The 12777-nt window shown below is 50.2% G+C and overlaps 2 protein-coding genes across 13 annotated transcripts in view; one reads left to right on the top strand and one right to left on the bottom strand.

Annotated features, from left to right (window-relative positions):
- Nucleotides 1-12777, top strand: part of SELENOM (selenoprotein M) — a 175095-nt gene that overhangs the window by 38329 nt on the left and 123989 nt on the right. The gene's annotated exons all lie outside the window — the stretch shown is intronic.
- Nucleotides 1-12777, bottom strand: part of SMTN (smoothelin) — an 80427-nt gene that overhangs the window by 3947 nt on the left and 63703 nt on the right. For 5 of the 12 annotated variants that reach the window (XM_083589911.1, XM_083589922.1, XM_083589919.1 and 2 more), the window contains 5 exons: nt 11358-11420; nt 10705-10771; nt 9242-9412; nt 8499-8622; nt 6887-7038 (listed from right to left, as the gene is read on the bottom strand). In XM_083589911.1, the coding sequence (XP_083446037.1) occupies nt 6887-7038; nt 8499-8622; nt 9242-9412; nt 10705-10771; nt 11358-11420 (577 nt within the window). Of the gene's footprint in view, nt 1-2521; nt 2689-6886; nt 7039-8498; nt 8623-9241; nt 9413-10704; nt 10772-11357; nt 11421-12777 lie in introns of all 12 variants that reach the window. The other 7 variants (XM_083589917.1, XM_083589913.1, XM_083589918.1 and 4 more) reach the window with 3 other exon arrangements.

The raw sequence follows: 12777 nt of genomic DNA, 5'->3' as shown, positions 1-12777 counted from the left end.
GATATTAACAAGGAGTGCCTGAGTCACTTTTTCCAAGGCTCTCTAGCTCCTCCGAGACATATATGGCCGGGGCAAAATAAATAAAAATAAAAACCCACCCCACCCCACCTCCCTCCAAAAGAAGGAGAAAATAAGAAGAAACCATCTCCATCACCTGTCCGTCTCTCTTTCTCTGCACCCCGGCCTACAGAAGCAAAGGATTCTGGGAAAGGCAGGCACCGTCGCCACCGTTACCTGGCAGTTGTCAAAAATTATCTGCCCCTCCCGCAAAAGTGAGAGCTTAAAAATTTATTTTTACGATTGGTATTTGATTTCTTCCCCAGCCTTGTCCGTGAGCTCCCATTGTGGGTTAAAACAATCTAAAAACACAACATGGAAGAGCCAGTAACACTGGGAACAAGGAATATCGGGAGCCAGTGTGGTGTGGTGTAGTGGTTAGAGCCTTAGGCTGGAATCCGGGAGACCAAGGTTCAAATCCCCCCACTGCCACAAAGTTTGCCAGGTGTGACACTAGGCCAGTCATTGCCTCTTGGCCTGACCTCCCTCGCAGGGGTGTTGTGGGGGTTAAACAACGAGGGTGTCTGCCCCCTTGAGCTCCCTGGAGAAAAAGGTGGAATAATGTTGTGGATTCTCCTTCCTTGGGAGGTTCTGAAGCGGAGGTCAGGTTTTAGCTGAGATTCCTGCATTGCAAGTGGTTGGACTAGATGGCCCTTGGAGTTCCCTTCCAACCCCACAATTCTATGATTCTATGAGATGTGGAAAGGAAAGAGAAACATGACACCTTCAACTCCTTGTGAGGGGGCAGGAAAAGTAGTGCTTAAATGCAACCAGTCCATCAATAATAAACTGTGCCAGGGTGGCGAGATGAAATATATCTAGTTTAGCACCATCATACAATGGCAGATCCTCTCAGCACCAACCGACCCACTACGAAGAGCAGGCTGGATATTTTTTTCTTAGATAAATGTCTTGATAATAACCCGTCCTTCGCCAGCAGGTCTCCCAGAATTAAAAACAGCCAGGTTACACAGGCCCTAGGGTGCGTCTCAAAAACAGACATCTTAAGGGTCAAGAGGGAAGTCTTCTGCATTCACAGGGAAGGTGCCAGATGCATTGCGGTGGGGAGGGAATTCCACAACTTTGGGGCCACCACAGAGAAGGCCCTCTGCTGGGCTGTCACCACCAACACCGAGGGCTGAGGAACTATCAAGAGGTGCCCTGCTTGCCGATTCCAGCACCCGAGGAGGTAGCCTTTCGGGTATTTGAGGCCTGTGTCATTCAAGGCCTCGAACACGAATGTGAGCGCCTTGAATTGGGCCCAGAAACAAAACAGCCGCCAGTGCAACTGTCTTAAAATGGGGTTTTTAATGTGATATCTCAACAGAACCAATCCTCATCCCCCCCTTTTATTATTTGCACTCCGCCCATCTAACTGCCCCAGCCACTCTGGGCGGCTTCCGACATATATAAAACACAAAAATACAGTTTAAAACTTCCCTTCAAGGCTGCCTTCAAATGCCCTTTAAAGGTTGCATAGCTGTTTATCTCCTTGACATCTGATGGGAGGGCGTTCCACAGGGCGGGCGTCACTATACCGAGAAGGTCCTCTGCCTGGTTCCCTGTAACCTCGCTTCTCGCAGGGAGGGAACCGCCAGAAGGCCCTCGGTGCTGGACCTCAGTGTCTGGGCTGAACAGTGGGGGTGGAGACGCTCCTTGAGGTATACCGGACATTTAGGGCTTTAAAGGTCAGCACCAACACTTTGAATTGTGTTCGGAAACATACTGGGAGCCAATGTAGATCCTTTAGGACTGGTGTTATACGGCCTGAGCGGCCACTCCCAATCACCAGTCTCGCTGCCACGTTATGGATTCGTTGTGGTTTCCGAGTCACCTTCAAAGGGGCTATTGGCTTGTTGTTTTTATTTTCATTATGTATACAAGTGGTCGCTCAGGTTGCGAACGTGACCCGTGCGGGATGCACATTCACAACCCGGAGAGTTCGCAACCCACAGCGTCACATCTGCGCACACGCGGGTTGCGATTCTGTGCATGCGCAAAGTGCAATTTAGTGCTTCTGTGCATGCGCGACTGCCAAAACCCAGAAGTAACCCGTTCTAGTACTTCCAGGTTTTGGTGGGTGTATAACCCGAAAAAACGCAAACTGAAGCGGCTGTAACCCGAGGTATGACTGTATTGTGGTTTTGTATCTTGATTTTATTCTGTGAACCACCCTGAGACCCCCGGGTATAGGGCGGTATATAAATTCATTCATTCATTCATTCATTCATTCATTCATTCATTCATTCATAAATAAATAAATGGCCCACATACTGAAGGTCCCCCAAGCAAGGTAGTTTCTGAAGGAACTACCAAGGAACTCCCACCCTCCGAATTTCCCTGCCTCCCAGCGTGGAAACGTTCTGCAACCACAATGCACACATGCAGAGACACGTATCTCCCCCCCCCCACCCCTCCGAGCCCCCCCCCCCAAATAATTCAAGAAGGAGGAGGAGATTCTCACCATTGCTCCGCTGGTAGGAAGGTTAGGACTTTTTGGTTTTAACCAGCCCCTTCTGAACCAGGCACCGGTAGAACTCCTGGATGTACGTGTAAACGCACTTCCAATCGGGCTCCCTCATCCGGACCATGTCCTCCACATCCAGTAACTGGGGGCACTCCGCGTGCGTCCTGGGTGGTGGGGCAGGGTGGTGGGGTGCCAGGAAAGGGGAGGGAGAAGCCAGTGATCACAGCCCGGACAGATTTGGAAAGGGGGCAGGGAGGGATGGAGAGAAAAAGAAGAGAGACAGAAGGAAAAAAACAGAAGAAATACATAAATCCATTTCACATTCCTTTGTGTGTGTGTGTGTCAAACTTACATACATGCTTTTGGGGGGTGTCTCTCTGTCGTGCAATGCAAATGGGGGTGGAAGGAGGTGGGGTCCATTGCACACGTGCGCCTGGGAGTCATTCCTCATACGGGGGGGGGGGATAGGAAGGGTAGGGTGAGCGTGGCCAGAAGTGATGTTGTCGGGGGCAGGTGCCACGAGCAGGTGTGGGGAACTCGAACCCGGATCTCGACAGCAAGGACAGTCCGACAGACGGAAAGGGGTTGGGGGGGGGAGAAAAGGAGATGGACGGGGCGGGTTGGGGGGAAAGGCGCTGTGCTCTGGTGCCTATTCCAAGGTGGGGTGTTCCTTCTATATGGACGCATATAGAGAGAGCGGATGAGGGGGGCCGGAACGCACCTCGCTGCCTCATCCCATCCTACCCCAGCCTTGCAACAGCGCTGCGGCACAGCCGGGGTGCCTGAAGCTGGGGGGGGGGGCACAGAACGACAGCAACACAGGAGGGAAAGCGAAAGCAGCCCAGGAAAGCACCTCTGGTCCAGATCCTGGAAGGAGGGGGTCGGTCGCTCTCGTGGTCCACGGAGAGGAGAGGGGAGCGAGGAAGAGGCAAGTGGGGGTCTCTGGCAGGAGAAACCCTTCGCAGGCAAACGCCCCTTGCCCTCCTCTTGTGCCAGGACATTGCATTTGGCCCGCAGGGGAGAGACCTGGCTCAGAGAAGAGGAAACCCATCGTCCCGCCAGCCTGGGACATCAACAGAACGAGCAACTAGGAGTCATTGTGCAGACCACCAGGCTCCTGCAGCAAAGCTCTGGCACTCGTGAAAACGTCCTTTAAAAAGGGATCACCCTCAGGTGCACGAGCAAGGGAGGCAGCAACGAAGCAAATCAGGAGCAGGGGAAATGGAGGCCCTCAATTTGACCCTCAGAAATCTCTGCAGGCCGCACCCTGAGTGGTTTTTGCCTGGCCGGGGCTTGGCCTTGAATGCAGATCATGCCTCTTGCTTTCACACAGGAAGCTAGTGTGGAAACCAGTCTACAGTGGTGCCTTGGATCTCAAACGCCTGGTACTCAAACAACTTGGAACCCAAACACTGCAAATCTGGAAGTAAGTGTTCCGGTTTACAAACCTTTTTCGGAAGTCGAACGTGCTCCGTTTTGAGTGTTACACTGAGGTCTGTCTGTTCTTGCTATTTATTTTGCATTTTTGTTTTTGCAGCTCTTTTTGTTTTGTTTTTGTGATTGTGTGGAACCCAGTTCAGCTACTGATTGATTGATTGTGTGACTGCAGTACATTGGTTACTGCTTTCATTTTATGGATCAATGGTCTCGTTAGATAGTAAAATTCATGTTCAATTGCTGTTTTAGGGGTTGTTTTTAAAAGTCTGGAACGGATTAATCAGTTTTGCATTACCTTCTATGGGAAAGCGCGCCTTGGTTTTGGAACGCTTTGGTTTTGGAACAGACTTCCGGAACGGATTAAGTTTGAGAGCCAAGGTACCACTGTACTGTAAAAAGCTAAAAAAGGACTGCAGACCTTGGGCGGAAAAAGGTTCTTGGGTTCAAAAAAAGTACTAAAATGCAGCATTATTTTGTTGTGGTGGTTCCGTATTTTTAGGGCAAGGCATGTTCAAAAACCCTTATCCTGAGACCTGCAAATGTGGGTGACTTTCCTGGGTGCTGTGGTCTGCAGGATCAGCCCAAATCTCTCCAGAGTGCCAAATCTTGCAAGTGGCCTGGCTCCCTAAATTTGCATGTGGAGAGGTGGGAGAAGCATTTGCTCAATGCTGCTCTGCGGGGGCCCTGCTGTCCACCTCTGGTTGGGAAGGGGACAAGCAGCCCACAGGGGGAGAAATAAGAGACGAGAAAGGGAGACAGAGAGAGAACTCCCTTCCGTGTCTTTCTGCTCAGACCCGTTCCAGGCACAGCACCCAGGGCTGTCCTGGCTCAAGAAGCGGCAGCGGTGCGCCCAGCCAGGCCCCGAGGGCATCCACAGCCCCGAAGTCGCTCTCGCCACGCAACCCCAAGCTGCAACAGCGCACAACCCTATAAGAAAGACCTTGCAAAGAGGAGCAGGCCCGCTCCCGCTCCTCACCAGCTCACAGCCCACGTGCGCCACCGCCCAATCCAAATTTTCCAGAGGAATCAGAACGCCTTCCGGCGTGGAAGAGCTCCTGCGCTCTGCGTAAATAGCTGAGTCCCCTTCCCTTCCTACCTTGTGCGCGAGAAAGCAGCACGGATCGAGCCAGAGCCGGAAAAGGTCCGTCTGCAGGTTACGTGGCAAGATCCCAGCACGCTTGTGAGGCCCCGGCATGAACAGCTAGCTGGCTTGGGTGGTGCAAGAGCACAGTGAGGTGTAGTGGTTACAGCAGTCCTCCCAAAATGGGCAGTACTGCCCCCCTGGTGGGAGGCAGAAGGATTAACGGGGGGGGGGGAGGGATAAGAAGCAAGGGGGCAGCAGGGGCACACTGGAGGTGTAAATCAGACTTTGAAAAGTTGGAATCTCTGGTCCAAGCCCACCAGTTTTGCTGGATTAATTAAACTAAATAGTTTTAATTGCATTTTGAGTAAGTGTGTGATTAACCGTTACTGTTTTGAAACTCTTATTCTGTTCCTGAGCGGGTCATGCAAGCTTTTTCTAGGGTAGTGGGCATGGGGGATGAATTTATGGAACCAAGTCTGAAAAAGTTTGGGAACCACTGAGTTAGAGTGTTGGACTAAGACCTGGGAGACCAGGGTTCGAATCTCTGCTTGGCCACGTGAAGCTCACCAGATGTGACCCTGGCTGCCAGTCACCTCTCTCAGAACTAAACCTACTGTAAAGGGTTGTTGTGGGGATTAAAAGAAGGAGAGAGGGAAGACCACATGTGACAAATGCAATAAGATAAATAAATATTGAGGAAACAGCCACCTGTGCCCTTACACGCCTCAAGAGATGCCTTTTGCCAGAACTGCGTGTTTGTTGTGATTCTGCAGGTAACCACCAAAGGTATAACTGGGGCTTCAATCTTCCTAAGAACCCCAATCTTGCATTAAAAAAAAAAGCCGAACAAGCATGTTTCTAGACCTCATGGTTGCAAAAGCACTCTTTGATTTTCACAGTGGACAGCTGAGACACCCTAGAAGTCAGAGAGGGATGGCTAAGCAGCATTTGTGACCTCTCCCTTCCCCAGGACTAAATGAAATAAACTGTAAGCATTCCAGAAGCCTGCAAAAAAACAATAATCAGATTTTGCTCTTCCCAAGCCCAGGTCTTTCTTCCTTTCGATGTGGCGATGGCCTGCTACATGACACCAGCCTTCTCCAACCTGGTGCCCTCTGGATAGTGTTGGACAGACAGCGTGGGCTAACAGTCAGAGGTTTGTGGTCTAGCAACGCCTGGAGGTTGGGAAAGGCTGGTGTCTGCATACAGGGAGTGCTGCTTTCTGTCTAGACAACACAGCTTAGGAAGAAGAACGGGGGACGAGAGGCAGGCCTTATTCCCCACCTTGAAGCTTTACTGGGAGGTCTCTCCCAACCCCCCCCCCCTCCAAGTTGTCTGCCCAGTGAGACATTTTCTGGTTGAGAACCTCCCAGCCGGAAGCAGCACAGGTTTGTGCGCAACTGAGCAGGAAACAGCCACAGCCCTGCAGAGAGGTGTCTGGTTAACTCATTGCCACAGGATAGTTAAGCCAGCCTTCCTCACTATGGTGCCCTCTAGATTGCTTTAGATGCTACAACTCCCATCATCCCCTGCCAGTACAGCCATTTTGGACTACAACTCCCATCGGCCTCAGCCAGCACTGACGGCTTGGACTACAACTCCCATAATCCCTTGCTATAACGGCCCTTTTGGACTTCTAGCTCCCCTCACAGCTGTAGCACAAAGTCCATAGAGAGCACCAGATTGGCCAAGGCTGCGTTAGGCAGAGAAAGAGAGAGAGAGCGCACAGGTATGCCAATAACCCGAAAAAGGCGCTAGACCTCTTGAAGGAAAAACAGGCCCTGTGCCCGCACTTCTCTCCCACGCCCGGCGGGGGGCAGGAGCAGCCAAGGGGTACATACTCAGCCGCCGAGAACGCCATCTCGAAGTTGCGCCGCCGGTCCTGTGGTGAAAGCTGGGCATAATCGAAGGCCTCTGGGAAGAAGTTGTGGACGAGGGCGCAGAAGGCCATGCCGTCGCTCCAGCTGGAGGAAAAATTCTGGATGTCGACGTGCTGCCGAGTAAAATAAAAACAAAATTTGAAAATTTTGTTGTTGTTTTTTAAAATTTGATTTAAAATCAAGAAACCTCAAAGTGGGGGCTTGCCGAAAATAGAGAGAGATCATGTTAGCAGTAAGAAGAACGAGCAACACTAACTTAAAAATTTCAAAAAGAGAACAAGAAGAATGCACGTTTAAAGAAGACTGGGAAATGTTTACTGAATATATGGGTGAAAATTGTGTTCATTTAAAGACGCTGGTAGCATTAAGTTAAATTCAACAGTGTAAATCAGTTTTGATGGATGTAACAATGGATTACTGAATGGTTTAGTTCATGTACAAGATGCAGGAATGTATGGTATGTAAAACGGACCATGGAAATAGAAGAAGGGAAGTAATTAAGGTTATTTAAATGAATATTTTAAAATGTAATTTAGAAAATTTAATAAAAATTATTGTGTGTGTGTGTGTGTGTGTGTGTGTGTGTGTGTGTGTGCGTGTGTGTTAAAGACAACTATAGACTGAAAAAGAGATGAAAACTCACATAAACTGCTTTAGGCTTGTCTAACAGAATATTTTTAGCAGGCTCTGAAAAAAAAGTACAGCGAAGGCATCTGCCTGATATCAATCAGCAGGGAGTTCCGAAGTGTAGGCGATGCAACACAGAAAGATCCAAGTTCTTACAACTGCAGAGCAGGTATTATGTGGCCTCTGAAAGAGGACCAGTTCCGCTGATCGAAGCTGTTGAACGGGGTATGTGGGGTAAGGCGATCTCTCAATCTGGAGAAGCCTGGGCAGAAAGGGGCAGGAAAGTGGGCACAGGCGAATGGCAAACTAAGTTGTCGGACTGTGTGCCGAAATGGCAAAACTGAGCGGAAAGCTCAGAAACCAGGGAGACCAAAACTTTAATAAGGAATGGGGGGAAATATAATTTACCTAGAAGACCACTGTTAGCAGTTGAAAACACTAGCGGGATTGCAATAACCCTCGTAACGTAACGAGAACTATGGACATAATGGGGTTATTTTAAAAAATGGACATTCAATAGTAGAAATGCAGTAGAAAAGGGGTAACAACAGGGTAACAACAGAACCTGTGGAGGGAAGATGGGAAGTCCAGAGATTCGGAGGAATCTTTAAAGTGGATCTGTCATGGTATGATTATAACTTTAAATTTGTAAAACCAAGTAAAAATTATTACAGTGGTACCTCGGGTTAAGTACTTAATTCGTTCCGGCGGTCCGTTCTTAACCTGAAACTGTTCTTAACCTGAAGCACCACTTTAGCTAATAGGGCCTCCTGCTGCTGCCGGGCCGCCGCTGCACGATTTCTGTTCTCATCCTGAAGCAAATTTCTTAACCTGAAGCACTATTTCTGGGTTAATGGAGTCTGTAACCTGAAGTGTATGTAACCCGAGGTACCACTGTATTTTTAAAAAAGGAAAGTGGGCACAGGCCCGCCGGGGGCACACTCACCTCGTAGCCTCGTGTCTTAGCGCGGCACCAATCCAACAGCATTTGCTTGATGCTGCTGGCGTTGGGGACCCCAAAGCTGCCCGAGCGCTGGACTGCCACTCGGGACACGGCTGGGTTGGCTGGGCTGCGGAGAGAAGAGGAGAGTGTAAGAAGTTGCTGTATCCCAAAGCAAAGCGTTGCTCCCATTGGAAGAAGGAAACGGCCGCCGATCGTGGGGGGCTTGCTTGGAATACCGTATTTTCCACTCTATAAGACGCACCAGACGATAAGACACACCTAGTTTTTGGAGGAGGAAAACAAGAAAAAAAATATTCTGAATCCCAGAAGCCAGAACAGCAAGAGGGATCTGGCTTCTGGGATAGCCTCTCCCTGTTCTGGCTTCTGAGATAGCCCACAAAGCCTCCACAGGGCAGCGGGATGAAGGCACCACGCTGCCCTGCAGAGGCTTTGCGCAGCTAAGCCAGAAGCTAGAACAGCGAGAAGGAGCGCTGCACAGCACTCCCTCTCCCTGTTCTGGCTTCTGGCTTAGCCGCGCAGCCTGCATTCGCTCCATAAGACGCACACATATTTCCCCTTATTTTTAAGGGGGGGGGAGTGCGTCTTATAGAGCGAAAAATACGGTACATCTGCAAAGGAACGCAGGCGACTCCCTGCTGCCTTCCCTAAAGCCGAGCACCGCCACCCACCCCAGGACTTCTGCTCCAGCCACCCGCAACTCATCCGAACACTGCAGGGCTCCTCACCTGCCGCTCTCCTTCTCCAGCTTCTCGATCATGGCCTTCCGGGCTTGCGAAGCTGACGTCTTTGGCAGGCTCTGAGCCTTCATGAGCTCCTTCTTCTTCTCAGCCTGGCGACGTTCCAGGGCAGCCAGGCTGCCAGCACGCCCAGAGGTCTCATCCTCTCGTTCAAAGATGCTGCCAGAAAGGGACAAAGGTGAGAAAGGGCAGCAGGGGCTTGCAAGGAGACTAGGAGGTAAACATTGGCTTCTCGCTGGTTCCCCGCTTCCCTCTGCAGTCTTATGACCTTACTGCGGCAGCGAGACTGGTGACTGGGAGTGGCCACCGAGACCATATAATGCCGGTCCTGAAAGATCTATATTGGCTCCCAGTACATTTCCGAGCACAATTCAAAGTGTTGGTGCTGACCTGTAAAGCCCTAAATGGCCTCGGCCCAGTATACCTGAAGGAGTGTCTCCACCCCCATCGTTCAGCCACGACACTGAGGTCCAGCTCCAAGGGCCTCCTGGCTGTTCCCCCACTATGAGGTTACAGGGAACCAGGCAGAGGGCCTTCTCGGTGGTGGCGCCCGCCCTGTGGAACGCCCTGCCATCAGATGTCAAGGAAATAAACAACTATCTGACTTTTAGAAGACACCTGAAGCCAGCCCTGTATAGGTATGCTTTTATCGCTTTTTAAAATTATTATTACAATTCTGTTGGGAGCTGCCCAGAGTGGCTGGGGAAGCCCAACCAGTTGGGCAGGGTATGAATATTATTATTATTATTATTATTATTATTATTATTATTATTACAGCAAAGCCAGGGGGTTTTCGTCAGTGGGTCTTTTGCTAGGGTGACCCCCACCAGCGGATGCCCAACACACGGTGTTGAAGAACACCCTGTCCCCATTTTAGATGTGAACTCCCATCAGGGCTGTTTTGAACAACAATTCCCATTAGCCCTCAGCCGGCATGGCCATAATGGACTACGATACCCACCAGCCACCAGCCAGCACAGCCATATTAGACTACAACTCCCATCAGTCTCAGCCAGTGGGGCTGTTTTGGACTAGAACTCCCAGGAACGCCTTTCGCTTGCTTGAAGACAGCAAGGGACGCACAAACCACACAAAAGGTAGCATCTAAAAATCCATTGCTCCTCCCACTTTCACCGCTGTGCCCTGCCAGGCGCTGGCATGTGGGCCCCAGAAGCAAATCCATCTCTCTGCCTGAAAAAGGTTCTCTGCCCCTGGGCTTAGCAGCTAAACCTCAGCTGCGGAAAGAAAACATGGAAGATGGCTGCCACGGAGCAAGGAAGAGGCAAGAGTCATGGCCGTCCTCCCGCACATGCCTCACATCCCGCGATCCCTGCATAGTAGTGGATTGGATTAGATGACCCTGGGGTCCCCCTGCCCACTCCGCAATTCTGTCATTCTGTGAATGCGACAGGAGCTGTGCAACTGGGAGAGGAGCTCCAGGAAGGACTCACCTGCCAACTTTCTTGGAAGACGATGTGCTGTAGGACGATTTGGTCTGGACAAAGGTGTTGCCGTCTGCTGAAAGGTTGAAGCATGGAGAGGGGTGGGAGACAAACATAAAGACCTCAGGTACCATGGAGGTAACAGGGCGACATTCCACGGACTGTGCCAAAACATCACCCTTTCACGGGTTTCAAATTTTATTGTGTTTTTAGCTTCCTTAAAGGGTCGTGCAAACCACTCTTCACTAACCCTTCTGGTGGTTCCCTCGCTACGAGAAGCCAAGTTACAGGGAACCAGGCAGAGGGCCTTCTCGATAGTGGCGCCCGCCCTGTGGAACACCCTCCCATCAGATGTCAGAGAAAAACAGCTACCAGACTTTTAGGGAAGCTTTTAATGTTTAATAGGTTATTGTATTTTAGTGTTCTGTTGGAAGCCGCCCAGAGTGGCTGGGGAAACCCAGCCAGCTGGGAGGGGGTATAAATAATAAATTATTATTATTATGTACCCTTCAAGCCCAGACATCTCAGGAAACAGAGAAATACTCAACACCACAATAAATCTGCTCTCAGTCCCATTTAGCTTGGCAAGAAAGAATACCCCTCCCTCTTCCTGGGAGCCCCTCACCGCAAGGAAAGAAAACAAGGTGCAGGAAGAGCCTTACTTTCCGATCTCTTCACGTAGCTGGACTCCATCATCATCGTGCGGGAAGTCTTGCTGCCGTCATCTGGGAGGGGAAAAGCATAAGAGGGTAAGCAGAGTACTTATGGATCAGGCCAAGGGCCTACTTTGTCTGGCACCCTGTTCCCCACAGTGGGAAGCCCACAAGCGAGACTTGTAAGCTTTAGGCTTCTCTCCCTTTGTTATTCCGCCTCTGATCCTGGTGACCATGAGGATCAGCCTCTCAGAATCAGAGTTGGAAGGTGTACTAAAGGCTGATGGATGATCTAGGCAAGATTCCTGCATCGCAAAGGGGTTGGACTAGATGACCCTCGGGGTCCCTTCCAACTCTACAATTCTGGGATCTAGTCTGACCTCTCCTGCCCAATGCAGGAAATCCAGCTGCAGCAGATGGTTGCCAGCCTCTGCCTCAAGACCTCCAGTGAGAAAGAGCTCTCCAAACTTCTACCAAACAAAAACATCTTGGAGGTCCCGGGCCACAGAGAGGTTAGGCTGGCCTCAACCAGAGCCAGGGCTTTTTCGGCTGTGGCTCCGATCTGGTGGAACGCTCTGTCACAAGAGACTAGGGCCCTGCGGGACTCGACATCTTTCTGCAGGGCCTGCAAGACAGAGCTGTTCCACCAGGCCTTTGGCCAAGGCACAGGCTGACCCCCTCCTTTGGCAATTCTTCACTGAACTCTAGCCCAATGGTTGCCATTAATCTGATTTGAATTAATTTTATAATGAAATGGTTCTAGAATGTTGTATTATTTTACTGTTGTTAGCCGTTCTGAGCCCGGCTTTGGCTGGGGAGGGTGGGATATAACTAAATTTTTACTACTACTACTACTACTACTACTACTACTACTACTACCACCACCACCAAGCAGATATTAGGGTCAAGAAGGAATATTTTCCTAAAATATTCTCCCCAAATCTACCCTCCTGTAACTCAATCCCCAGTTAGACCCAATCTTGTTCTCAGGGGAAGCAGAGAAGAAGACTTTGCCCCCTTCTGTCTGATGACAGCCCTTCAGATATTACACTCCTCCTCTGTCTGATTTTCTCCCGGGTAAAAATAAACAAGTTTCCTTATTTTATTTACACCTGACCATCATGTCTTCCTCTGGGCCTATTCCAATCCAACTAAATCCTTCTTAAAGCACAGGGCCCAGAACTGGACATCGGACTCCAAGCAGAGAAAAAAGCAAAAACATTATTTCTCACGACTTGGAAACTCTGGTGCAGGCGACGCCATTTAAAATTGCATTAGCCCTTTTTGCAGCCGCATCACAGGGATGGCTTGTTACCAGTTGCTACTAGCCTTGTTCTCCACACATTTGTCTAATCTCCTTTAGCGCCCTCCCAAGTTGGGGGCTGTCATCATTTGCAAATTCCAAAGTCCAGCTAGGTGCTGCATTCTT

Source organism: Podarcis filfolensis (assembly GCF_964270895.1).
Source record: "Podarcis filfolensis genome assembly, chromosome: 16".
Taxonomy (NCBI): Eukaryota; Metazoa; Chordata; class Lepidosauria; order Squamata; family Lacertidae; genus Podarcis; species Podarcis filfolensis.
Note: the sequence above shows the minus strand (reverse complement) of the source record. Positions and strands in the feature narration are given on the sequence as shown.